The following is a 27605-nucleotide window of genomic DNA, read 5'->3' as shown; positions in this document are numbered from 1 at the left end:
AAAATACATGTTTGGTAAATGGCATTTTAGCTAGCTGAAAAGCCAACTTTTCCGTTAAAAATAAATTACTTCTTTATCCTTAATTAATAATTAGTAATTAAATAATTAGTAATTAGTAATTTTTAGTACTTAATAATTAATAATTAGTAATTAACAATTAGTAATTATTAATATGTAATTAATAATTAGTACTTAATAACTAGTAGTTAGTAATTAATAATACGTATAAAAAATGAATTAGAACACATAACAATGTCCTTTAAGATCGTTTTGCATAGTTACAACCAACAAATAACAACTGATTTTACCAAATATATTTACAAACAACAAATGGCCAAACAGCCACTACAAACAATCAGTCAAACAAATCAAATTAAACAACCAACAGTCATTTGCCAAACAATGCATAAGTTAGCTACAACCCGTCATCACCACAAAGCCTATTTTTGACTTTTGAGAAGATAAAAAAAAAAAAGTCTTGAGCATTCCATACTCAAGTTCTGTTGATGCATCCAGCGTGGTCCAATCTATCAACTAAAAAAGATTATTTCATCTGCAGAATCTCACCGGCACCTCAATACTTTTCGTTTTCATACAACAGAATTACTCTTAACAATTTTCTCATTTACAACTTCCACTTTGCTAATACATCAGGAAATTGAACCATATATTATATACTTTTATATTTTTATTATAAAACCATATATTATATTACTACCTCCGATTACTTTTATACGTAATTTTAGAATATTTTATATCTCTTAAATAATACTCCAAAATTGCATATAAAAGTAATTGAAGGTAGTATATCATTCTATAGTATTTGCATATTGCAAGTATTAGACTGTTATTTGTTTTTAATTGACCAAGTTGAAGAAGACGTATATATTTATTTATTGGCTTCCCATTTATTCATTTCTTCCAAATCTCACGGTATCAAAACTATCAATCAAAAATCAACCTTTTTGAAGAGGATTTCTTTTGCTTAATTTCTAGGCGCACAACTTTAAAGTGGTCAGAAATATTTTCGGAAAAGCGGGAAAAGGGAAAGAGGTAAAGAATTTGTTCGATTTTCATTAAAGTTTCCCCCTTTTTTGCCATTTTGTTTATTTTTTTTGTTTTTACTGGAAAAAAAAGGCTCAATCTTTATATTTTTAGTGTGATTCCATAATACCCAGATCGTAAATTTTTTTGGGGTTGTTGTATTTTTGTAAGATTTGTGTTTTTATTGTTGGGTGTTTTCGATCTGATCTTGTCCAGGTACTTGTTGATTTGTTTGTGTATTGTAATTTTTTTTTGTTGAATTATTGATCTTAGATTTTTGCATGGTGAATTTTGTTGGATTGAGAATGTGAAGATTTAATTTTGTTTATTGATGAATTTTAGGAGTAGAATTTTCTGATTTGTTTTTGAAATTTGGATTTTCTGGACATTTTTAGCTGATTTTAGTTTGAATTTTAGGTTTTGTCATCAAAATTTGGCAGCTGAGCCCTTAATTTCAGTGGAAATTATGTTAATTTGAGGATTTTTTTTTTCTCTTAATTCGATTTCGGGTTATGTTGTAATGTGATGAATCATTCAAATTGCAACTGTCTTTTGTGAATTCTTCAACTGAATTGATGCAGAAAATTTTACTACTTGTTGATTCTGATTCACTGCTAAATCAATGTTCAGTCACCTTGCACATTTTACATTTATGGAGTATTAGTTATGGCATATAACTTTAAATTTATGAATCTCTGAAATATTAACCATTCTGCTTATATGGAAATTGCACCAACAGTTTTGAAAGAATATGTAATGCTGATTGCTATTATAATTTCGACATGTTTCGAGTCTTAATTCTCTTTAGATATAATAGTATATCGACTTGTTGATATTTCCTTTTGTAACTATATGTTTCAAATTTCAATTACTTGTAAAGCAATAACATTAAATTGCTAGCTGATTCTGAAATTTCATGATATATAAGCATATAAGTTTTATTTTCAGGTTCTAGTATTCTGACAAAAAAAAAAATCTGAATTTTGTTGTTGCAGTTTTGTTCATTACCATCTAGTAGACCCAGGGTCCTGGGGGCATCTGGGTATTTTTAAAATGGAATACGAAAATCATAGTTGGATTTGGGATGGAGTTTGCTACTACCCGCATGTATTTGGAGGAATAATGATCACAGCAGCTCTACTCGGTCTATCGACAAGCTACTTTGGCGGGATCGGAGTACATTATCTGCCGTATATGTGTCCTGGTTTTGGTATTTTGAAAAAGCGTGCACATGAGAAGAAACGTGTCAGAGTATACATGGATGGATGCTTTGATTTGATGCATTATGGTCATGCAAATGCACTGAGGCAAGCGAAGGCTCTAGGAGATGAATTAGTTGTAGGAGTTGTTAGCGATGAAGAAATTATGGCTAACAAAGGGCCTCCAGTGTTGTCTATGGAAGAAAGGTAATCAACATAAAATCGTTGTTAATGATTATATGTCATTTGTTGATTGCTAATGGCCGATATTGGTATATCATAGTCGTGAACTTGTGATCATTGATTTTATTTATAAGAAAGAAGTTATGTGTTTGGAACCAATTGTCGTAAATTAAGAGATATTGATCATCTCTCCGTGAATAATATTTACCATATAAAGTTTGTGTCATGGAATCTCTCACTTTCATTTCTTACTTATAAGTCTACACATTCAATGTCGGGATTTAGTGGCTTCTTATAAATCCATTTTCCTGCAAACTGTTACCTGATTTGTAAGGAATCAAAAGACGTGACAGAAGACTTTAGTAAAATTGCATGTTTTTGGGTCTTTAATGTTACGCATTGCTGCTGCTTCAGTGCTCTAAATCAAGTCAACTTTCAGGTTGGCACTTGTTGGTGGGTTAAAATGGGTCGACGAAGTCATTCCTAATGCTCCCTATGAAATTACAGAGCAGTTTATGAAAACTCTCTTTAAAGAGTACAAAATTGACTATATCATACATGGTGATGATCCTTGCTTACTTCCTGATGGCACTGATGCTTATGCATTGGCAAAGAAAGCTGGCCGCTACAAACAAATTAAACGTACAGAAGGAGTTTCAAGCACAGACATTGTAGGTATTATTTCTTTTATTTCCCTCGATATGGCAAAATAGAAGTGTAATTTTCGGCTAAAAAGAGAGAGTCTAGCTGTCGGCAGTTGATATTGATTACTGCACATAGGGGTTGGTTTATCTTGTTTCTTTATGATTCCTACAATAGGTTGTACGGAGTGGATAGCTTCTACTCATGTGCATCTCTATTGACGTATCTGATGTGCTCCAAACTATCCATTGTGAACAATAATAGACCAAGGTGGCTGGATGGAATTGATCTGCTTGCTGTGAGAGAGAAAGAGAGACCTGATGCCTTTGAATTGTAGTTGATTTTAATGCATGATGTTTCACGTATATGTAGGAAGGATACTTCTAACTGGTCGTGATCAAAGTGCTCACAAAGATAGTGATGATCTGACTTTACATGAGGAATCTTGTGGCGTTAAGCAAGTCACTAAGATAAAGCAGCCTACAGTTGGTCATTTATCTCATTTTCTTCCCACCTCCAGGCGCATTGTGCAGTTCTCAAATGGGAAGGTATTCAAAGTTATCATAGTGGTGATTTTTTTTTATTCCCATTTATATCCCTTTTTGAATCAGATAGGATTTACTACATTTTACTTTCGTTACAAAATCCTGAAGAAATTGGTAAAAGAATATATAAGTGGAAACTGGAAAGGCTTACCAATTTAAGGACCTTGCATGATGAAGAATTTGGCTAAAACCTACGCTTTGAATAGTACAAAAGTGAAGAAGTATAGGGGTAACTCTTAATGGCTTTAGTTTTGCCTACCTTCTAAGTTATGGGTACTCTTCTGGTGCATTATGATCTTTACTGCTGAAATCTACAAGCATATACCAATAGAAATATCTAGCGGGCTAGAGGAGCGTTCTACCAGAAAATGTATTGAGCTACCTTGATTAAGAATAGTGAGAAAATGTCTTCGTGATTTTATGCAAGCTATATATTAATATAATGCTGCCCGTATCCTTTATTAATAATATGTTCTTGTTGACCTTTCTGAACCCCCATGTATACAATAATATCTATCTATACCCTTTCTTAACTGTAGTGAGCTAGTATGTACAAATTGCCAAATAATTTGATCTGTTCTTCAGGCATCATTTTTAGTGATTAGAGTTTTGGGAATGATTTTTTCAACTTCCTCCTCAGTCCTTGCATCAATTTCTTACTGCCTTTTCCAATCCTTGACCTCTTTAAAAAAAAAATGAAAACACTTGGTCTTAATTATAACATTGCATTCTCATCTGAATTATGATTGCAGGGGCCTGGACCAAATGCTCGTGTTGTGTATATTGATGGAGCATTTGATCTTTTCCATGCTGGACATGTCGAGGTGAATCATAGAGACCCTTATTCTGCAATTTCTGATGTTCATTATACTTCGAAGAATACTGAATTTACTTATTTTTCCATGCTTATATAATTAAAATGTGAAAATAACGCTTTGTTTTACTGCTTTCATTATTTGTGTTGGATATATGATTATATGATGCTCAAAGACTTAACAAAGTAGCTGTCTTGAGAAATTAGTTTGGATGCTTGATTAAGGGCCCCTTAAATTACCAAGTATTCTCTGCAAACATTGGACATGAAACAATTCAATAAGTTAAAAGGCAGAATAAACGGTGATTTCATAGATTTTATTAAGTTCGAGTTTGCAGAGAATTGGTCAATTTTATGGGTATTGCTTTGATCATTAATTGGGAGACAGCTGCATGTTCTACTGTTGTTTAATCTTTTGTTATTTGAATGATTCATCTTCATGAAAACTCTTTTACTTTTGTCTTTTCATGCTTTCACTGCTGGACTTTCTCAGTAGTGTCTTATGATTGCAAGCGCTTAGTGTTTCTTCTTATACATACAGATACTTAGAGCTGCTCGACAGCTTGGAGATTTCTTACTTGTTGGAATTTACACTGACCAAACTGTCAGGTATCTTGTTTCTTATCCTATCCATTCTTTAATGTAATTGGATTAAGATATTCTTTGGTTTCATCTACCTGGCAACCTGATGTCAGATACCATAGGACTGCTAGAATCTAAACCTCTTTATTTTTGTGTAACAGTTACTGATACTTTTGACTACATTGTTTCTTAATGATGTTTTGCAGTAGTGTTACTTTATGCTATTTATAAAGAAAGTCCTGTCTTTTACAGCGAGAAAACATAAGGATTTAGGATCATCAAAATGTTGAATTTTTAATTCTTCATTTCTCTTGGCTGATCTTCAGAAAATAATTGGGTCTTGTTCCTTGCAGTGAAATTCGAGGGCCAGGATATCCATTGATGAATTTACATGAGCGCAGTCTCAGTGTATTGGGTTGTCGTTATGTTGATGAAATCATCATGGGTTCACCGTGGGAGGTCACTGCAGACATGGTTTGTTCTCTTTCATTTCAGTTTAATTATTTCAACTTTTGAGAAGATTTTAGTTCGATCTCAATAATTGGAAATTTTGCTCCATTTTGTTGAATTGCTCAACTGCCCTACTCTTTATCTGTAATTTTTGTAATTAGAAATCACTAATTCATAGTCGCTAAGATCTCAAGGAAATTGCAAGTTTGCTCTATAGGTACAAGCTAACATTAATGTGAAGTTGTAAATGCCCAGTTAGTAATTCCAAGAAATTCTGGAGTAATACAGAAGTTAGAAAGTGTTCTGTTTTTTTACACATAATTGTAATTACCTGGCTAATCATGAAGTGCTCATGATCACGGTAAACTCCTATGCTTCTTTAGCAGTAGATAAAGTAAGAAGCTTGTAACAGTTGAGTAAACACAGTTTCCTACACAGTTGTTTGATGGGATTATTGATACCCCTGTTGTGTTATCTATGTTGGCAACAAGTAAATGGAATCAATATTAGAATGTGACTGACATCAAATAAAATCATTATCATTATCCTTACATTTAACTGAATGACTTCATTGAAGCAACCTGTTTAGTTTAGTAATATTCTTACTATTTCTTAGATTTGTTGATCCAATTTTATTTTTGTGACATCATGCTAACACCAAATCTTTTCGGTGCAATGGGAAGCAGGTAACAACCTTCAACATTTGTTTGGTAGTGCATGGAACAATATCGGAGGCTAATCCTCTAATCAATGTAAGCTCTACTTGACGCACTGCTCATAATTAATCAAAAGCTTCATTTGAAAGAAAAACATGAACCTGAGCCTGAACTAAACATGAACCTGAGCCTGAACTATTTCAATCCTGTGTATTTCAGGGAGATGCTGATCCCTATGTAGTGCCCAAGAGTATGGGTATTTTCAGGGTGATTGAAAGCCCCCAAAACATAACTACGTCTTCTGTGGCCCAAAGAATTATCACCAATCATGAAATCTACAAGGTATATTCATACATCATAAATTAATAAATCTCCTTTGATAATCAAAACTCTGCCATTTTTCTTTATCGGAGGTTCAAATCATCCCTCTATCTGTGCAGAAACGAAACCTTAAGAAGGTGCAAAGTGAGAAGAAATACTATGAAGAGAAGACATATGTGTCGGGAGACTGAGAATCCCCAAATGTCGTTAAACATATCTCCATCGATGCAAGCCTCCCCAGAACAGGCTTAGAAATGCATGTATAGTTTGCAGATAGATACTCGTGGATAGGCTCAATGCTAATAGCTCGAGAAAGAAGATAGCAAGCCAAGTCATTGATTGAACCTAGGCTGCCTTGAGTTGCCTAACATCCTGGTCATCCTCTCTCCGCCCCTTTCTCATTGCTAAGTCGTCAGTGGTAATGCAGTACATCCTCAATTATCAATTAGCAGAATATGCAGCTCATATTTATATTTATATTATAATCGTGAAAGTTCACTCTGCAAGGAGGAAGTTTTGTTGTGTATTTTTTTTTCTCTCCACATCCTACTGAGTTTAGGGAAATATCTTTTAGTTTTTTTTTTTTTTTTTTTTTTTTTTTTTTAATTTTTTTTATTTATTTATTTATTATTATTATTATTATTATTATTATTATTATTATTATTATTATTATTATTATTATTATTATTATTATTATTATTATTATTATTATTATTATTATTATTATTATTATTATTATTATTATTATTATTATTCCCTTTGTTTCGTGGAGGGTTTTACACCCTTTCGGCCCTATTTAGTTGTGTATTTGTATTAAATCCTCTACCATGAAGATTCATTCTTTTAACTCTCTTTTGTTGGATGGAGTAATATGCTGAAGTTGATAAGCTTTAGCATTTTTGTTAAAATTTATCGACTCATTCGAATACAGCTGAACCATAATCTACTGTGTTTATGCTGAACAGATACACTTTGCTTTTTCATGCCTACTTGCCTAGTCCCTCTTATGTGATGGCAGCTCTCACAAAATTATACCCACCCTGATTTCCTTGCTTAAAAACTTTGTGTTGCACTCAAAATTTGTTGATTCAAAATTCAAATTAACTTAGAGAAATTACTTCAACTTATTTTGATGGCGTGAGCCATTAGGGAACACACCAAATCATCTTTCCTTGTCCTCAATCTTATAATTAATGACAGGTTTTGCACCTTTTATTGATATTTTTTTATACACGATCTTTAGTTTTCTACGATATTTTTTATACACGATTTGCTAGTTTTCTAGCATAGCACTGTAACATATACTTTACCATTTACAACTCGGTTATTATTTGTTGCAAATGGATGTGTAGATATTTATGCACAAATTCATTGACAAAGAAGCATGATATTAAATGGTAAAGGTTTTAGGACCTTAGCAAACACATCTATGAACCAAGATACTAAGGGAGCAAGCGATTACGACAATATTATGGATGTGAGCCAAATCATTTACTTCGTATAAAACCTGAAGGAATCCATTAAAAATTACAATCGCTCGATCAGGACATGAACATACAACTGCGCTGCAAAATCACGCTCGTATAGCAACCTAAACAACCCCGCTCACCCTCCAAGATCTCCTCACCACTAGATAGAAACAACAGATCATAAAAAATTCTGCTTCTACATCAAAAACAGTTCCCATCACTAGGGAACACTTGTAGCAGTGAAAGTTCCCTTCAACGACCATAACTGCTCAGGTCAAATCTTCTTTCATCTCAAAATTCAACCTACATTTTCGACCTACTACGTACATTGATTATTGGCGGTATCTGTCACTTATTCACCTGTACCACACAATTGGAGTTGAGGTATTCTGAGGAGGTTGAGGAACCATGCAATGTTGCTGCTGCAGCCATTGATGTTGCAAGCTTTCGTTAAAATTAGGAAGGTTACTGTACTCACTTGCTATTCCAACGTTTGCAGCATCTTGATCTTCAACTTCCATCATTGCTGTTTCCATCTCTTCAGCATCCATTGATTCTGACACCTCTGTTTCAGAAGCAAGAGTTTGTGATACTGGGTTGACAGTCTGAGATGGCACCCAAGGGATGACCGCCCTGCATCCATTCTCCTTAAGGTCATTTTCATTGGCTTCATCCTCATCATTAGATCTGCCAGACTTTAGGCTGTTCCAAAAAGTTTGATCTGTAAAAAGATTCAAGTAAACAACTCAACATTGTTTAAATATCCAGCAAACTAACAGCTAGCATTCTCACGATGCTGAAAAATCAAGCATCAAGGACGCATTGTATAAGACCTTTGGTCACTTAGAGTGAACCCTGTCAAGCCACTAATCTAAATTATAGCACGAACTTAAAACTGCACCAGTTAGGAGGCATCCTATCAAAACTTTATCTAAGCGATACTTCACTATCACAAACACATTAAACCATTGATGTTGACCATGTCGAAGTATATCAGTCTCTCAATTGATCAAATTATTAGTTTATTTATATAAAAACAAGAACAGAAGCAACCATCCCCAAGTATGAATCCCGCTCTAAGCAAGGTTTTCTAATCCTGTCCTGACAACTTTATTATCAGAACAAACTAAGCAAAGTGCCAAAAAAAAAAAAAAAAAAAAAAACAAGAGCCAGCATCAGCATTGTAGAAGTGATCAACACTTCAAGGTCAACATATGATAAAAATATATAAGATTGCTAAATGTTGAACACAAACAACAGAAACTGAGTATAGATAACAAATTCGGATACTCAAAACTGAGTATGAATCTCACTTTTGAAAAAGGATACCAAATTCGGATCAACAGAAAAATTCCTTTGAGAGAAAACACTATGATCCTTCATAGGTTTGAATAGAACAATAGCTTTCTCTTCATTCTCAGGAATAGATGGCAGCTCCTCAATGTCCAGTGGATTCACTTGATCTCCCAAACCACTAGAGATGTTGTTCTGAGGCACCGATTGCTCGTAAACCGGCTGAAAATCTAGTTCCTCATCTTCAATTATCGGCGGCAAATCAGCATCCTAATCAATCCCAAATTCCAACATTAGGAACTACTTTGTATTAACCAATGAATAAATACTTCATTCTGAGTCAGTAAATGACATAATAAATCAACTAAACACCATCTTCTTAACCACAATCATCAAACCTTGACTTAATTCGTTAAATTATCCTAATTACGTCTCGAATTTTGAAACTTAATTTAGTAACTACCTACTTAATTCATAACCTATTTCTGATCAAACAGTGAATTAGACATCTAAATGACTAATTTCCAAGACCAAACACCATAAAGTCCACGCAATTTCATGATTTCTCATACAATTCATGCAAAAAATAACTGAACAACAATTCAACAAGCTAAATTAGGGAATTGAACTGCCTGCTACTGTAAGAGAAGAACAAAATTAGAGCAAATCAACATTTCTGATATTCAGCTTAAGCATAAATATCATAAAATGCACAATTAACCAAATAATTATGATCAATTAGAAGCTTCGAACCTAAAAAACCAGCAATTGTCCAAGTTTCCAGAATCATAGATGCAAAATCAAGCTAAAATCAGAGCCCTAGGAGAGAGAAAAATCAAAGTAACAACAAATTCACTTCAATTTACTCAAAGAAGAGAGAGAAATTTACCAAACGACGGATTTTTCGAGCAGGAGAAGAGAGAGAAAAATCGGAGAAATCATCATTAACTTCCTCCAAATCCTTCCTCTTGAGCTTAAATCCATTGTAATCCTCCATTAATTGATCGTCAAATTTCACGAAAGAGAAGAAAAATCAGTGGAATCAAAAACCCTAAATTGTTGGAGGAATTGAATAATTAAATATGATGAATAAAATTGGAGAGAAAAATGAAGAATAGTAGAAGTAAGTGGAAAATGGGAGTTTTGAGAAAGTAAATTAAGTTTATTAAATAATGTAGAAAGAAAAAGAGGTTTCGGTTGAAGTCTAGATTTTTCCAGACTTGAAAATACCGGGAAATTCTCAAATTGCATTTTTTTTTTTTTTTTCCCTCAAAACAATCACAATGTTTTTTTTTTTTTTCCCCAAATTTGTTATGTGGTAAGGTGAGGAAATGAGGTGTGTTACTAGCTCGGAACAGTAGTACACCGTAGATTGTGCGCACGATACCATGATGAGAAAAAAGGCACATGTACATTTGGTGTACAAATGGAAGATGTACACCACTAGTGATATTGTGGCAATTTAGCAAATCCTATTTATTAGAAGAGGGAAGCTGAAATATTGGGAGGATAAATTGCCTAAGTTCAACAGGATTTAATAGAGTGAGTGTTTAGTGAAGAAGAAGAATAAGAAAAACATGATATGTATTTTGTTTAATAAATGTGTGCATAGGCGGAACTACGTTGCATTATAATGGGTCACATGTTTCACTATTAATTAAAAAAAAAAAAAAAAAAAAAAAAGAGATAGAGAAAAGTTGGTAGTTAATCTAATGATTGATTATTATTATTAACAATCATTGTTTCACTACACATTAGATTGCTTAACTTTTTGACAAAGTTGGATTGTTTAATCTACTAGGTTATACTTCCTTCATTCCAAATTAGATTACAAATTTCTTTTATCACGTTTATCAATGTAAAAAAAACAATCAAAAATATCTTTAATTATGTTATTGTAAAAAATACTAAAAATTGAATTTTAATTGAGTACACATTAAAATGAATCTGACAAGATCTCACATGGCTATGTTTTTTTTATACCTATTCATAAAAAATGTTAGTCAAAGGAAAGTTAATTAATAATGTCATAAGTCAAAATGTGTCATCTAATTTGGAATTAAGAAAGTAATATTCTTATATATCTTTTTGTAGCTCAAAAAAATCTTTAAATTATTTTGAGTCATTTAAAGCTATAACTCAACTAGTTTATACCTTAACGAGACGTTTGACCCGACAAGAAGGATAGGGATAGAGATGGCTTTAGGCTAGGCTGGGCCGGATCATAGTCCAAACCATGGGCTTTAGGGTTGCATAGGTTCAGCTCACGGCCCGATCAATCATCAATAGACTAGGTTGAGTCAGACTCAAATATTGAAAAGTAAGCCCAAGCACAACCCACTCCCATGGGTCTCGAAGGTTGGGCTGGTTCAAGGGCCAATCCAAAGGGTTGCCAAATTAAAAAATAAAAAAAAAAATTAAAAATTAAGTAAAAAAATAAAAAATTCCTAATTTCGTGTTGTCTACTACGCTAATTTATCAGACCCAATAACCATTCATATTAGTTGTCACCAAAAAATTTACAAGTACAAAACAGAATACAAAATAAAAACTTCATTACCTAGAAACATAAATAATTATCACAGTATACACTAGTAACCAAAGGGAAATTGTGTAATTGAAAATAGTAGAATGTTTACGAAAAGAAAAAAATATAAAAGACAAAAAGCAAGGGTAAGGTTGTGCTTTACTAGGCTTTGGGCTCATGGACTGAGCTTGATGTGCTAGCCCACGAGCCTAACATGGGATGAGGGTTGGGCTTGTTCCAAAAAAAACCACAAAAAACAAGGCTTAGGCTTAGGCCCATCCCGTAGCAGGCCGAGTTAGTTGGGATTGTCATGGGCCTAGACTGAGCTAGACAGTGAACGGGCCCAGCTCAAAGCCATCTTTACATAAGGATTCGAAGGATAAAAGAGTGGAATAAGGATATGATAAGAGGGCGGGATTTATCCAGTTATCCTTATCCAATTATCTTATCCTTTCTATCCCTATCCCTAATAACAGTGGGCTACACTGCATTCTATATAAATGAACACTACACTCTAAAATTATTTATATAGATCTGGGTGCAGCATACACCCAGGGTCATTTGTGTCTTTTAGCATAGTTGAGAGGAGTTTCATATCACACGTTTCTATTTTTCTAATTATTAGTCAACCATTTTAACAAAACACGCTTCTCAAAGCTTCTTGAAGAATTTTGTCTGATTTCTGCTATCTTTCTCTCTCTTCCTATCTTATACATTCTTTCTCTCTTTCCCCCTTTCTTTCTTCCCACCTTTTCCTCTCTTCATTTTTTTATGGTTTTTGATTAAAAAAAAAACCGACTTTGGTGAAGGTGATAACAATGGATCATAGGCGTCATCTAGGTAAATTTAGTTTTTTTTTTTTTTTTTTTTTTTTTTTTTTTTTTTTTTTTGTTCAAAACAAATGAAACCGCATATGACATGAGAAAATTTGAGCTAGGCACTTAGCTGTTTAATTCACTGTAGTTTTGCTTATTTGATCTGATCTGAACTTATTTTTACTTATTATCATATCAGAACTTTTTCAGATCTAATCTAATCTGAACTTTTTCTGATATAATCTGATCTGAACTTATTATTTCTTTTTATCTTATCTGATTTGATTATCTGATTTGACCAAACTTTGACATATATGTACGTTAGATTCACACAAATGTATATCAAATGTGGTCTTGTTAGACTCGTAATTATTAATATGTAATTTTCATAAAAAAATTTATTACAAAATTAAAATGACAAAAATCACACATAAATCGATGTATATAGTGTATTCATAACTTATTTTTTCTAATATAATTTGAATTTATTTTTTTCCTATAAGGTCCGTGAGCTAAACCATAGAATTGCATAATTGCTTTAAACAACTATATTTAAGCCATCCAATCAACAAATGAGAAGAAAAATTATTGTCCATTTATTAAATGAGGAAAGAATTATTGCTCATTTATTATAAAAGCAAACATTTACTGCCCATTCAATGAATTATGAACAAAACAAATTGAGTCATTAAAAAGCAAATGAGCAACATTGTCACTAAACCTTTTGAATTAAACATCATGATTTTGCCGAATTAAACATAATAACAAAGCTTAGATAAATTGAGACATAAATATAAGTAAATGAGCAATTTATAAACTGTTAAAAAGAAAAAAGACCAAATTGATCCAAATGAAAATAAAAGAGAAATATAGTTGCAATGAGAGATGAAATTTTTTAATGATTTGTGTTATTATTTAGGATTTTTTGACTTTTACTAACAAAAAAAAAAAAAAAATCGAAAATTCTAAAACTTTTATTTTACCACCAAATAAAAAATAAAAAATTATTTTTTACCACTAGTCGTCAAAAACTTAACGGAATTTTTTAAATTCTTCGATTTCCATGCCAAACACATGGTTTTTAGGGGTTTTGGGGTCATTTTGGACCTTGGGATCCAATTTGAGGTCAAAAATTGACAAAAAATGATCGAAAAAGTCTCATTTTGCGTGTTTAAAAATACCTTGATTTGCATGAAACACGCAAAACGAGGCATTTCCGATTATTTTTTGTCAATTCTGACCACAAATTGGGCCCATAGACCCAAAATGCCCCCCTAAACCTATGAAGAACATACTTTGCGCACGAAAATCGTAGAATTTTTTTTAAGCCGTTAGATTTAACGGTAGGTGGTAAAAAACAATTTTTATAAATTTTTTGTGGTAAAATAAAAATTTTAGAAGTTTTGGTGGTAAAAAACAGTTTTTTGATTTTTTTTTTGGTGGTAAAAGTAAAAAAAAAAAAATCCTATTATTTAATTCTATAAAAAAAAAATATATAAGTGACATCCAAAAAATTTTTGAAGAAAAAAAAAATGAACAAATGAGTAAAATTATGAGCAAAATGAGCAATCTCTCCTCTTCTTTCTGCAGATCCATCATGTAGCACAGGAAGTTTGTTTTGAGATTGTTGAGAGGACGTTGCCGCCATTGGTGGCGGTGTTGCTAGCTAGTGTGCTGCTGGATATGGGAGAAGCGATGAGTATTGGAAGAAAATCAAACAACTCTAAAACATACCAAACCAATCCAAAAATGGAAGAAAATCAAACAACACTAGTACGTTTTGGTATAATGGGATGTGCAACAATAGTTAAAAAAATGAGTAGAGCCATGAAGCTAGCCCCAAACTCCACCCTTGACGCCATTGCTAGCCGTTCACTCGAAAAAGCCGAGGCATTCGCAACACAAAACGAGCTATTAGACGATCAAGGGAAGTTGATCAAGACATATGGAAGCTACATTGAGTTGCTAGATGATGATGAAGTGGATGCAATTTATATGCCTTTGCCTACGAGTTTGCACGTTGAATGGGCTGTTTTGGCTGCTTCTAAGAAGAAGCATTTGTTACTTGAAAAACCTACTGCCTTGAACTTAGCTCAACTCGACCAAATATTAGAAGCTTGTCAAGTTAATGGGGTGCAATTTATGGATGGAACTATGTGGCATCATCACCCTAGGACAGCTAAAATGAAGCAGATCATCTCTAATTCGGCCAATTTCGGACATATTCATACGGTAATTTATTCGACAGAGTCTGATCTAACGATCCCTTGGCAAGAAAAAACAGCCTCCTTTGTTGTTCTCCAGATTGGATCGAATGTTTCAGAGGAAGTCGTCGTGGAGACTCAGGTTCCGCAAGAAGCTCTCATGGTACAAGAATTTGGTCGCCTTGTAAAGGGAATCAAGAGTTGTGATAATAACGTGGGCTGAGATTAGCAGGAAAACTCAGACGGTTGTAGATGCAGTTAGGAAATCTGTTGATCTTGGTTACAAACCTGTGTGTATCTGTAGTTACAAATGCACCAGCTAAGTAGGCCAACTGCTTAATCAAGTTTTATTATCCTTAAATAATGTAATAAAAGAGGGTTGGGCCGGCTCAAATTTGAAAATTAAGGCCCAAGCCCATGAGTCACAAGGGCTGGTCCAAGGGTTAGCCCGTGGGATTCTTTTTAAAATAAAATAAATAAATACATTACTAATTTTGTGTTATATGCTATGCTAGTTTATCAAATAAACCAAAAAAACATTCATTAGCTATCAGTTTATCAATAATAATTTTATTATATGTACAAAACAGAATACACGCTGGGATTAAAATATACATCGTAGCATAGAAACATAAAAAAGGAAAATGGGTATACACTAATGACTAAAGGAAAAAATGAATAATTAAAATGGTACGTAGTAGAATATTTATGAAAAGGAAAAATATAAGTACAAAATGTAAGGTTAAGGTTGTGTTGTACCGAGCTTTAGGCCCATGGACAGAGCTTAACGTGCTAATCTACAGGTTTAACATGCGATCAAGTAGGCCTAAAACGGGCCAAAGGTTGGAATAAGACCTACCCTATCAGTCTATCACTCATACCAATGCCCGACACTCTATATAAGTAATTATATAACTAAATAAGTGGATGTTACACCCCTCTTCCTAAGAAATGAACTAGGTGCTCCTAGCACCATCAAAATTGTTTGGATACTAGCTAAACAACGTTTTCTTATCCTCACCCATAACCATACACTATATCACCATTTCACATCATTAAAAGGAAAAAAAACACACACACACAAACAACTCCAAAACATACCAAACCAATTGAAAAATGGAAGAAAAGCAAACAACACTAGTACGTTTTGGCATTATGGGATGTGCAAGGATAGCTAGAAAAATAAGTAGAGCCATCAAGCTAGCCCCAAACTCCACCCTCCACGCTATTGCTAGCCGTTCACTCGAAAAAGCCGAGGCATTCGCAACACAAAATGAGCTATTAGACGAGCAAGCGAAGTTGATCAAGACATATGGAAGCTACATTGAGTTGCTAGATGATCAAGAGGTGGATGCAATTTATATGCCTTTGCCCACAAGTTTGCACGTTGAATGGGCTGTTTTGGCTGCTTCTAAGAAGAAGCATTTGTTACTTGAAAAGCCTACTGCCTTAAACTTAGCTCAGCTTGACCAAATATTAGAAGCTTGTCAAGTTAATGGGGTGCAATTTATGGATGGATCTATGTGGTATCATCACCCTAGGACAGCTAAAATGAAGCAGATTATCTCTAATTCGGCTAATTTCGGACATATTCGTAAGGTAATATTATATGAGCACCACCATTGTTGTATGTCATGTGTAGTGACGATCCTAAATTGTCAAATTTTCGTACTTGATTTTTTGCCACAAGGATGTCTTAATTTTGCTCCCCTGAATCTTTCAGATAAGTTGTACATCGTCTTTCCGAGCAGGCTCGGATTTTCTAAACAGCAACATAAGGGTAGATCCAGAATGTGATGCACTTGGAGCACTTGGTGACTTAGGCTGGTATTGCATTGGACTGATCTTATGGGCAGTTAATTATAAACTACCAAACTTTGTAACGGCTTTACCTGAAGTTACCCTTAATTCAAAGGGCATCATATTGGCTTGTACTGCCTCCTTTCACTGGGAGGAAGAACCCAAGACAAGTGCAACATTTTATTGCTCATTTCTTTCTCATGTGTCCATGGACTTGACCGTGTGTGGTTCGATAGAGTCTGTTCACGTAAATGATCTAGCGATCCCTTATCAAGAAAAAGCAGCCTCTTTTCTTCTCACATCCGGAGCAAAGTGTGTGAATCTTCAGATTGGATGGAATGTCGAACCAGAGGAAGTCGTTGTGGAGTCTCAGCTTCCTCAAGAAGCTCACATGGTCCAGGAATTTGCTCGTCTTATAAAGGGAATCAAGAGTTGTGAGAAGTGCCCTGATAAAACGTGGCCTGAGATTAGCAGAAAAACTCAGATGGTTTTAGATGCAGTCAGGGAATCTGTTGATCGTGGTTACAAACCTGTGTATCTGTAGGCAAACTGTAGTTGCACCTTTTGCAAACTGCTCAGTCAAGTGGACATGAACAACATGATGTCTTTATTTTTTATTTTTTTTGAAGGACAACATAATATCTCTTTCACAAGATAGTGTCATCATCTCATCTTATAAAAAAAAATGTCAACAAAATCCAACATTCAGTAATACAGAGTATTCAACAAGTACTTTTCACCTGAAAAAGGCCTGCCTAAATTGCTTTGTGCCAAATGATGATCTAAGATACAAAGGAGAGAACTGCAAACAGAAGAGGATAATTCAAAGTAACTCGGGAAAATCGTAATCAAGCTTTTATTGATCTATTATTGAAAGAGATAAGGTCTGAATATCTGTACATGAGATATCATTTCTAAGCCTAGAACCACAGCAAATCTACATTAACAAATATCCATCTATCATCTCCTCTCGTATCCATCGCATTATTTACTGCTCTAACCTAATTATACATGCTGTAAACTAAAATGTACATATTATGTATGGTAAATTGGTAATAGGGTGTGTGACCTATGAACTTGTATCAACATCAGGCTTCAGCAACAGAATGATGGAAGAATAACTCAGCATTGGGTACAAATTGCCTTCAAGGAAATGCTCAAACTGCTGAACTGCTATCTCTCTTTCCGACACATTATCAGACAGAAAGTCAAATGGTGTTGGCTTGCTGGTGTCTACCAGTGGCTCCCATCGGTAACCAGGGCGATCAGGCAAAGTCACGGTGACTGGTTTATGACTGGTGTTGAAAGCAACATATATTTCTCCCTTTACCAAGTCTTTCTGCACCCACCAATAATAAATTACTTAAGAGAGGAATATGTATCAAGCATAATGACAATAAGTCTATAACTAGCATGTGACAACTATTTCTAAATGGAGGGTAACGTATCAAATAACAAATGGTTCCTTAGTTGGGCTATTAGGAGTGAAACAGCATTCTAAACATTTTGCTGTCTGCCAAGAGACGACGATATTCTGAAGATTTAGGATATGTCGATTGGTTCAATAATGACAGTGTGCCAAGGCCCTTTAGGGTTCATTTGGACTGAGAGCATGCATCAAATCAAATAGAATATTTGCGTGGATTTTTATTAATATGGCAACAACAAACAAGCTCATGCCTATTTAAGTGTTTCATATATTCACACACAAGCTTTGAGAGCCTAAAACTGTACTTTTAAGTTATTCTTTAGCCAAGCATTCAGCTGATCTGTGATTTATCTATCGAAATAAATATTTGAATTTTGATGGAGTACAAAAACATAACCTTTTTTAACAAATACTGAAAGAAAAAGGCACTGAGAAATTAAACTCACCAAAGTAAATGCCACAAAACGACTTGTCTCGGACCAATCTGGATGCTCAGGGATGTGGCCATGCCATTGCAGTCTTTCAGATGTTGGAAATTCATTCAAACCAAGTGACTCGCATTCACTTATTGAGTAAGCATGCAAAAAGAATCTATTAGTGGCTGATGGGAGAAAGTTAGCATTCACAATAAGTTGTGATACCAACTCACCTTCGAAATTTGGTCATCAGACGGCAGAATCTGAAGAAATCATTAGTAGCCTCCTCCTTCTTATCCCACCGAAAATAGTTGATCTGCATCTTAGAAAATATTAGTCAAATGAGTCCACAAGTGTGCTTCGTGTTAGATTCAAAAGGGAGCAGCTATTACATAGTTATCATGGCAGTATGAGTTGTTATTTCCTCCTTTTGTGTGGCCATATTCATCACCCATGTACATCATAGGAACACCCTGCCAATACAAAGGAAAATTGAAAAAGGATTCATGTGGAATATAGAGGCATCAATACTGAGAAGCTCCAATAATTACATGTATATCACACAAAATACGAATACGTATGGTAAAGCCCCAAGAAGCTCAGTCAAATATACAGTTCCTCTTAACAAAAGCATCAAAAACAATATCAGTGATTAAGTGTTAATTCATCATTTCCACCTACACATTACATTTACCTCCATTTATGAATTTAATTAAATAGAGGAGCGATCTTCAATTACTCCGTATTTAATTGCATCAGAGTTAAGAGAGCAAATTTCACTCATGCTGAAGAAACAGGAGCTACTAACTCAAATCTGAATATATTATCACAGTATATACCACTCTTGTCCATACTTTACTCCGTGGTTTTACAATGTTAAGCAAGCCCTAAAGAACCCACCACTACCTATGTATAGCTAGCAAGGAAGTCAACTATGAAATAAAATAGATATGGTAATTGAAGTCATTCGTCAAGTTTTTATCACGATAGAGAGAAATTTAATAGTCAATTATTCAAACATACCTGGGAAACCATGAGGCAAAGGAAAAAATTCCGCATCTGTCGCCTCCTCAATTTCTTCACAGTCATACTGGCAAATTCACCCTCCTGAAAAACAGCATGGCGTAAAACAAGAGGGGTTATATATGGGAACCAAAAGGAGAAATGTGTATCCAACAAAGTTAATGCCTCCATATACTGACCAACAATTAGTATTGATGCCCTATTGATTTATATGAACCTCTACCAGCCCCTTGAAGACTTTCCTTTTCTGTTCTAATTCAATGTCAAATTGTCAATCAATGCAACTTTCCCCATTATATTTCTACAAGACAATGAAACAACTAGAAAAACTAAATATGGATCCCACCATTGGGGCATGAGTGGATACTATATCAAATTATCAACTATCAAGTGTGATCAAACTGACACAGTGGCTACACAGTAAGCATCCCAAAGCTGAATATTTATAAAAACTTTTTCACCATCTATCAGAATTAAATATATAACTTGAATGTGTTCATAGCACACGAAAATGTATAGTATGTTAAAAGTGCACATAATAGCATACCTGCCCACAGTTCCAGCTGTTATTGTGATTCTCCCCGTCCATATTGTTTTCCCCATTTGCCAAATTATGTTTATCACTGTATGTCACTAAGTCAGCCAAGGTAAAACCATCATGTGCACAGACAAAGTTGATACTATGCCATGGTCTCCTTCCTCCCTCCTGAAAAGCAAGCGAAAGGCAATTAACACGACAATCATCTTCTAAAGTAGCATATCACATAGATATACTAAAAAACATAGCAAATTAGCTGCGAAGTATGAGCAATCTAGAGTTCAGATTTCAAAACATACCAAAACAAAGTTACAGAAGAGTAAATTATTATTGACAAAGGGAGTTGACATGGAAAATATTAGAATAGGCAGAAGACAGGGGTGTGATAAGACAGATCAGATATAGTATTTGATGTTCACCTAATATTTAAAGGACAAGGAATACCTTACCTTGTACAGATTCGGGCTTCCACAAAGGCATTCAGCAAAAGCACCAGAAAATCCATCTGTTCCTTTGATAAAGAGCCGCACCATGTCACGATACTGAATCAAATGTAAGTTCATTTAATTAGAATTTGACTACACCCGAAACCTGTGTCACCATTATGTTTGGACCAGTTGCCCCCCACTCTGGATTACAGGGATTTCATATCCTATTAAAGTTGTGATATTTAAAAGTTTATTAGTAGTGAAACTCTGAAAATAATAGGAGTCAAAGCCGTCCACAAACTAGGTTCACAAGCTTAAACAAGTGAGAGGGGAAAGAAGAATAAATAAACTAGTACCCAATCATCGTTTACAGAAAAAATCTAGTAGAATTATGACAAAAAAACTAACCTTTCCATTCCATTCTGACCAAATGCCCCAATGAGGAAAACCACCAACTTGGTAAAGCCCTCCGCAGTCCCATGCTTCTGCAATGAGCTGAAACAAGACACCGTCAAGAAGGTAATCCCTCATATAAACACCTCTAGCAGTTACAAAACCAATAGCAATTAGCAAACACTACTCCCGCGTATATAGAATCAATGTGTACTTTACAATGACTGGAGTTTTCCAAGGATATGATAATTCAAAGTTCAAATCTATCTTTTTCTTGTCCATTACAGTTGACTCATATAATTACTATACAATTACATTTTTCTCATCCCTGCATCATTTTGTCGCATAACGCATAAATGTTCACCACTTCAGTGCATTCAGGATATCCAGCCAGGCTGGTGAAACACTTATGATAAAGATTGAGTAGATAATCCTACATTTGCTCATCAACATGAAATACTAAACAAATATTAATCAGCATTCTACATCATCATAATATTTTACCTGGTAGCAGGTAAAGTTTGCTTTAAAATGATCAGACATTGACATTCAAGTTCAGATAAATTTGACATAGCACATGAAGCTTGTTTAGTGAAAGCATAGTCCTGTTATAGCATGTTTAGATGCCTTAAATTCACCTGTTTAAGCACATCTGTGCTACTCACATACCATGCATATGTTAGTTGGATCAAGCCCTACCTAGTTAATGGTTCCCAGAAAGCCCAGGTCAAATACAGAGTGGGTTAGTTGAAGAAAGAATATTCGTAAGTGAGTTGCATAGTCTGGCCATGCAAAGCAAGACACAGCAGCAGCTAGGGTCAGAGTAGTGCATCATGGCGGTCATTGACATAAATTTTGATGTGTGGGAAAACGGAATATTGTTATAATACTTACATCCATAGTTGTTGGAAATAAATAGAATTTTCAAATGGAGAGATAACCAAGAGTTTTTTGATAATTTAACAAGCAGGGCAGAGGATTTCCTTCACTGTGGAAATAAAAAAAAATTCCAATAGAGAAAGGCCTGAGATTTTACTTCCCAATAGAGTAAATCGTGTGCTAGTTGCAGGTGGATAAAAAATAAAAATAAAGAAACCCCAAATCCTTATGCACCCAAAAAAGCACTAAATGAAAGGATTTCATGTTACTGATAGTGTGACAATAGGCCCAAGAAAATAAAAATGAAAAAAAGATAAAAGACAGTATTCACCTTTACTCTGCATAGCACAGGATCATTACTGATCATATCAAGCAGTGGGGGACTGCTCAATGGTGTGCCAGTTGTAAGCAAATCACCTTCTGTTTTATTCCCATAAACATTAGCAGTATCCCAGAGACTTGAACAGAAAAAACAACCAGAAGTGAGAAAGGAATTCAGATGAAACTTTTAGAATTACATGAATGTCAGTGTCAGAAAAAAGCAACCTGCTGCCCCTAGTCAATATAGAAGCCAAATCAAAGCGAAAGCCATCCACATGCATTTCTGTGACCCAGTATCTGTAGCATCAAAAGAGCATTTTATAGTTACAAATCAAAGGTTGAAAAGGGAAACATGAAGGCCGTAGATGCCTAAGGTACACAAAGCTTTCAGTTGCTTTAGGTTAAACTAAAGGAGAGCAAAATGTTGCTTCACCCATAAGTCATTCATCTCTGATACAATAACAATCATCAAAGGAGCAATAACATAAGGATATTGTAAGGATAATTTCACCTATTACACAAAGAAGCCTTAAATTATCGCCAATATATTAAGTATTCTCTCTTTCATGTCCTTCCTAGCAAAGAATTCGCATCCAATAAAGATTAATAAGAGCAAGTTCTTGAAATATAACCTTAAGCAGTCCACAATGAACTGACGTACAACAGGATGATTGCAATTGAAAGTATTTCCACAACCTGAATAGTTGTAAAAGTCCCCCTGCAATTTATACAATGAAAATTTTTAGAGCATGACAGCTACATACAGCAGAAATCTTTAGATGAGACGAAGACCCCAGAAATACTTTCCACTGCTTTTACAGGTCAAAGTTGTTTTACTGGCAATTGGCAAACATAATAATGGTGCGTGTATTGTGAAATACAGTAAGTATATGGTAAGATATACTGAAATCAAGGGAAAAAGGTAGGAGCATGTGACAGGAAAAAGGTCTCCCTGCCAAACACATATAGATATAAAGGACTATTCACGAGTGTGGATATTACATTTATGAAACTGATCCAAATATTGAGCATCCTCACATGCTGTAGAATGTCAAATATGTTCTAATGTAACTTCATGTAGGAAACAAGTTCGGAAGGAAAATATGACTAGCACTTCCTCACAAACCAATTGTTTTCTACTTTTCTACATTGTATCATGAATTATTACATGACAAAATTGCACACAAGATCAGTCCACATCATGCTTTATGCAATCAAGTTTTAAACATCAACCGGTAGAGTATGATCACCAAATATTATGCTCAAATATGAGAAGAATATTACATAGTCTCACTTTCATCAGATCTTGCACTTCAGAGTGTACATGGATAATACAAGTATTGCCATTGTTGGATATAACAGTAAAACAGCACGTCTTTCCAAGTACACAAAATAATTATAAAATGCACACTTGCATGGAAAGGCACATAAATATACTTATTCCTTTCTATGGACACACTAAAAAATAATCATCTTGATTTCCCTAAGAAAATACTCCCTTCATCGTACAATTAAGTTAACATCTAGTTTTGTACCAAAATTAAGTAACTGACGCAGAGACATACCTTGGGTGCAAGCATATAAAAAACACAGTTGTCAATGCCTCTGAAAGACAAAATTGGACCTTTCTGATTTCCTTCGGCTGTGTGATTAAAGACTACATCCATGATAACCTGTCAAAGTAGAAAGAATAAGTACCCTGGCCAAAAATCTAACAAAAACAAACAAGATTCTCAGCTAGAGATTGCACCTCAATATCCCTTTTATGCGCTTCTCTAACAAGAAGTTTGAACTCATCTATGGCATCACGGCCACAATTGCGTATTCCAGAAGATGCATATCTTATCATGGGTGAAAAAAAAATTGATAGTAGAATAACCCCAAAAGTTCATCCTGTATATATCATTGAATTTTGTCAATCCAAAATAGCACCAGTCCTAAGTCCTAATAATGTAATCTTATTTACCCTTAAAAAAGATCTGCGTGGTAATTTAAATTTAACACAAACAGATGAAGAACTTCCATGAAGAGGAATATATAAGGTATATAGGACAATTAGACTTCAAGGAAATAACTAGCAAAAAGTGGAAATAAAATCAGCAGGGGAAAGCAAGCATATAGCAGGTAAATGACTGAACTAAAATAAATATTCCCAGTTCTAGATGCATGTATAACACAAGTATCAAAACCTCAGTATTTAAATTTAAAAACTGAGCATGCATGAATCAGTCAGTTACACCTAAACAAGAATAAGAAGACTTGAGGATTTTTGTGAAAATCAGGTAGCCACAATTAAATTGCAGTGAATAATAGGCAATTCAATATCATATTATCATATCATCCATGAAACCATCATTGCTCATTTTGTTAGAGAAAGTATTTTCTATGAGAGCGAAGAGGATTTATACTTGTAATCACCCATAGCAGGATTGTAGCTGTAATACTCTAGCTCATTGAACTCATGACATGGCATTAACTCTAAGCAATTAATCCCAAGTTCCTGCACAAAACAGCAGCATGATACAACTTAGCAAGCCTGCAACCTCACAAAAAGGCTGGTGCTCCAACTATTGGCCCATTTCTACAATATTGAAGATATTACAGAAGAAACAGAAAGATTAAGTAGGAACCAAAGTGCTTTATTCATATTGACCTCACAATCAAGATGTCATGCTAAACAGTGGCTTTCAATGAAACATCTAGTACGAAGGTACAATATGATCCTTAAACTCAATTACTATATCAAAGATGCACAGAGTGGAAAGAGGCAAAGGAAAAGACCATTAAGAAGCTGCATAGAACTCTAAAGCTGCTTCACGCGATGCACAAATCTTGAAAAGACATTATAGAATCAAGCTTTGATAACTAACTAATATTCAAAGGAATACCTTTAAGTGGTCAAGTTTTTCTATCATGCCAAGATAAGTGCCCGGGAAGTTGGTCCTGCTTGATTCGTGCATTGTAAAACCACGGACATGCATTTCATATATTATAAGCTCTCTCTGTTGGTGCTTAAGTGGTAGATCTCCTTCCCAATCAAACTGAATTTATAGAAAGCACAAGTCAAAATTTATGAACATCCAAAGAGAATAACCAAAAACAAAAGTGCATTCAGTAGTTTTCTGCATGCTCAAGGGTAAACCAAGGATGAGAAAGGACTTTTATGTCCAATAAAAATGGTATCAAAATGGCTGCAAGATATCAAGCTCGCATTAATCTACTACATTTTAGTGCAAAATTTGAAATGAGAAACGATGTCAACACAAATCAAACATCAATTACAAATATGTCAGAAAAGCTGCTACCTCGTCATTCTGAGATGGAATCATGCCAGCCATTTGAGGCCAACAATTACGGTCAGGTGCAAGCTCACCATAGACCCCCCTGCTGATAACAGCCTAGACGAAAAAATGGAGAAAGTTAGTAGATATTGTAAGAAAGCTGAAGGAAAATATTAATATACTATCATCAGATAAATAGTCCACAGCGCTTTTCCTGATGAGAGGAAATAGTAGGCCATCCTGACAAAATACAATTTCATGCATCAAAAGACTACCATAATGATGTACTCTATAGTCACTAACTTTTGCATAAGGGTCCAATATTATGCGAGAAGAATCATAGTAGTGTCCTTCTTCTGGTAAGTATGGGCCATCGAATTTGTAACCATATAGCATATCATCAAAGTTTCCCTTCAAAAACACATGCCATACACCTCCAGTCCTGTTAACTAGTGGATCAAGTGAGATTTGCTCAGTTATTTTATTCTGCATCACAAAAAACAGCAATGATCAGATACAGAATGTCAGAATGTGCTAAAAAAGAATAGTTCTAAACCAATGACCAATAGAGAATTAAATCAGCATCCAACATTGCACTTTCCAGTGAGCACAAATACGCAAATATAGACTAACAAAAGACAAAACTACGCTGAGACAAGTCACAGGTTTCACAGGTTCACATGTTTTGCATCACATCACGAATATCTATGATATTCTAATACTATAACATCTCAATTCCTTAATATTTCACTTTGGTGCGGTATATGATAGAATATTCCAAGTATAGAAACAGATGAAATAGAATAATAGTCCACCGGACTATGAACAAGGTAATCTCAAAGGTGGAAAGATTGGACACTATTCCAGCTCTACTCAATAAAATGAGCCAAATGTTTCTCTCTCCAGCTTGATCAAACTGCGGCTTAGATCACAGTTCGCAGGATCATGAAGAGATGATTAGTCGATTAATCAATTTATTGAAAAGAAAACTCAATGAGGCTACATAAGTCAAAAATGAATGCCTCAATTCTTTCTTTTACTACTTAAGACAATAAAAGATTAGGGACGTCAATATTGCTTTCCACGGTTGACAGACCGCGAACAGGTTCAAGATATGACAAAGCTATAAAGGGGAAAATTACTCTTCCCAATTTAGGATGACCCATCTACTTTTATTCTTCAACATGCTAGTGCCACTTTACTCATTCCCTCAAAATTTCCCATTCAAATGAACGATAATCTCAACAATGTGGATTGATTTCGAAACACTGGAATCTTTAGAAAAACCAATCAAGAACCTGAAAGAACTGCCAACACCCAAATACAAGATTCCATGCCAATTTTTCACACTTCCTCAAATGATTAATCTAATTTCTGGCATGATTAGACTAATTTACCTTTTAATTCATACAAATTTCATCCAAGAAAGAACATAGAAACACCCATTTGCAGCAATTCAATCAAATAATATCCATAAGAATGGCGCTAAATTAAACAACCAAAAATCATAAAAAGAAACACCAAAATCAACAATTCAAGAAAAATAAAGAGAACCCAGAAAATAATTTGAACAACCCAGAAAATTATACCTGTTGCAAGTCAGAAAGAGTGATCAAACAAAGAGTAGCAGAAACAGAATGCCCAGAAAATATAGCAAAATTAACACCCCCATCACGAACGTTTGCCCCAAACGGCGTCGGAAGTCCGTCAGAGATTTCAAAACGCGTCGTTTCATGAGTGTTTTCGGCAACTACATTCTCAATTTCTGCGCTAGTTTCACTTGCATTCACCATTAATCGCCCAGTTCTTGAATTTGGAAGAAACCCAGATGAAATTGAGGGGAATTGAGGGGAAATGCGAGTGAGATTCAAGGAACGAAGCTTCTGAGGATTGAAGAATTTGGGAGGGGAGGAGAGAGAAAATGGAGTGCGGTAAGCAAGCTCCATTAGAGCGCAAGTTCAAAGAGTGAGGAAGAAGACATTAGAGTGCAGAGTATTGTAGGAGTATGATCTTGGAGTGTGTGGAGAGATTTTTTGTTGAAAATGAAAATTTTGAGTTGGTGGAATTTTGTTCGGTTCCCTATATGTGCAATGTTAGAGCCTTTCGAAAATAATTGTCACGTACCTACATTATTTATAGAGCGGTTAAAAGCTGATCCGACTCGAAAAATTTACTCGAATCTGATTATTAACCGACTTGTTTGAATCCGAAAAAATGGTAACCCAAATCCGATATAACTCGATCTAAAACTAACCTTAGACCTGAGTTAACTCAAGTATTTGAGACCCGAACCAACCTGGAGATGACCCGACTTGAATATAACCCGTAAATTATTGATCTAAACCGAACCCGG

General features: G+C 34.6%; 5 protein-coding genes across 6 annotated transcripts; 3 read left to right on the top strand and 2 right to left on the bottom strand.

Annotated features, from left to right (window-relative positions):
• The first annotated feature begins 860 nt into the window (after positions 1-860).
• LOC110692296 (ethanolamine-phosphate cytidylyltransferase-like) lies at positions 861-7019 on the top strand. Of its 2 annotated transcripts, none has more exons than XM_021869297.1 (10): positions 861-1053; positions 2040-2450; positions 2866-3101; positions 3441-3616; positions 4366-4437; positions 4969-5036; positions 5363-5483; positions 6146-6211; positions 6335-6457; positions 6556-7019. In XM_021869297.1, exons 2-10 carry the CDS (start codon positions 2098-2100, stop codon positions 6625-6627), a joined length of 1287 nt encoding a protein of 428 aa, XP_021724989.1. In that variant the 5' UTR covers positions 861-1053; positions 2040-2097; the 3' UTR covers positions 6628-7019. The 2 variants fall into 2 exon arrangements, with proteins under 2 accessions (XP_021724989.1, XP_021724990.1); XM_021869298.1 differs by lacking the exon at positions 861-1053 and adding an exon at positions 1095-1260.
• Positions 7020-7914: 895 nt separating this feature from the next.
• On the bottom strand, positions 7915-10798 carry LOC110692295. Its single transcript, XM_021869296.1, has 3 exons — positions 10088-10798; positions 9219-9468; positions 7915-8626 (listed from the first exon to the last, which is right to left on the bottom strand). Exons 1-3 carry the CDS (start codon positions 10193-10195, stop codon positions 8262-8264), a joined length of 723 nt encoding a protein of 240 aa, XP_021724988.1. The 5' UTR covers positions 10196-10798; the 3' UTR covers positions 7915-8261.
• Positions 10799-11340: 542 nt separating this feature from the next.
• LOC110692294 (uncharacterized oxidoreductase At4g09670-like) lies at positions 11341-15181 on the top strand. Its single transcript, XM_021869295.1, has 2 exons — positions 11341-12565; positions 14131-15181. The coding sequence occupies exon 2, from the start codon at positions 14224-14226 to the stop codon at positions 14965-14967; it is 744 nt and encodes a 247-aa protein (XP_021724987.1). The 5' UTR covers positions 11341-12565; positions 14131-14223; the 3' UTR covers positions 14968-15181.
• Positions 15182-15364: 183 nt separating this feature from the next.
• LOC110692293 (uncharacterized oxidoreductase At4g09670-like) lies at positions 15365-17266 on the top strand. The gene is made up of 2 exons (XM_021869294.1): positions 15365-16343; positions 16468-17266. The coding sequence occupies exons 1-2, from the start codon at positions 15861-15863 to the stop codon at positions 17086-17088; spliced, it is 1104 nt and encodes a 367-aa protein (XP_021724986.1). The 5' UTR covers positions 15365-15860; the 3' UTR covers positions 17089-17266.
• Positions 17267-17379: 113 nt separating this feature from the next.
• On the bottom strand, positions 17380-27351 carry LOC110692291 (isoamylase 1, chloroplastic-like). The gene is given in 19 exon segments (XM_021869293.1): positions 17380-17883; positions 18420-18537; positions 18623-18705; positions 18782-18862; positions 19413-19496; positions 19960-20118; positions 20400-20492; positions 20787-20873; positions 21982-22108; positions 22197-22268; positions 22604-22689; positions 23537-23644; positions 23722-23832; positions 23834-23864; positions 24380-24471; positions 24860-25012; positions 25277-25369; positions 25556-25738; positions 26842-27351. Coding segments are annotated over 19 exon segments (2388 nt in total). The 5' UTR covers positions 27199-27351; the 3' UTR covers positions 17380-17613.
• Between the last annotated feature and the right edge of the window lie 254 nt (positions 27352-27605).

Source organism: Chenopodium quinoa, unplaced genomic scaffold, assembly GCF_001683475.1.
Source record: "Chenopodium quinoa cultivar QQ74 unplaced genomic scaffold, ASM168347v1, whole genome shotgun sequence".
In the NCBI taxonomy this organism is placed as follows: domain Eukaryota; kingdom Viridiplantae; phylum Streptophyta; class Magnoliopsida; order Caryophyllales; family Amaranthaceae; genus Chenopodium; species Chenopodium quinoa.
Note: the sequence above shows the minus strand (reverse complement) of the source record. Positions and strands in the feature narration are given on the sequence as shown.

What these genes read in the sequence shown, in the direction of transcription:
- LOC110692295 (XM_021869296.1), bottom strand. Translation starts at nt 10,195, where the DNA reads ATGGAGGATTACAATGGATTTAAGCTCAAGAGGAAGGATTTGGAGGAA. An exon ending in CTCGAAAAATCCGTCGTTTG is followed by an intron (nt 9,469 to 10,087) that starts GTAAATTTCTCT and finishes GGGATTGATTAG; the next exon opens with GATGCTGATTTGCCGCCGAT. An exon ending in TTTGGTATCCTTTTTCAAAA is followed by an intron (nt 8,627 to 9,218) that starts GTGAGATTCATA and finishes ATCTTTTTACAG; the next exon opens with ATCAAACTTTTTGGAACAGC.
- LOC110692294 (XM_021869295.1), top strand. Translation starts at nt 14,224, where the DNA reads ATGGGAGAAGCGATGAGTATTGGAAGAAAATCAAACAACTCTAAAACA.
- LOC110692296 (XM_021869297.1), top strand. Translation starts at nt 2,098, where the DNA reads ATGGAATACGAAAATCATAGTTGGATTTGGGATGGAGTTTGCTACTAC. An exon ending in TCCATGCTGGACATGTCGAG is followed by an intron (nt 4,438 to 4,968) that starts GTGAATCATAGA and finishes TTATACATACAG; the next exon opens with ATACTTAGAGCTGCTCGACA. An exon ending in TACACTGACCAAACTGTCAG is followed by an intron (nt 5,037 to 5,362) that starts GTATCTTGTTTC and finishes TGTTCCTTGCAG; the next exon opens with TGAAATTCGAGGGCCAGGAT.
- LOC110692293 (XM_021869294.1), top strand. Translation starts at nt 15,861, where the DNA reads ATGGAAGAAAAGCAAACAACACTAGTACGTTTTGGCATTATGGGATGT. An exon ending in ATTTCGGACATATTCGTAAG is followed by an intron (nt 16,344 to 16,467) that starts GTAATATTATAT and finishes TGAATCTTTCAG; the next exon opens with ATAAGTTGTACATCGTCTTT.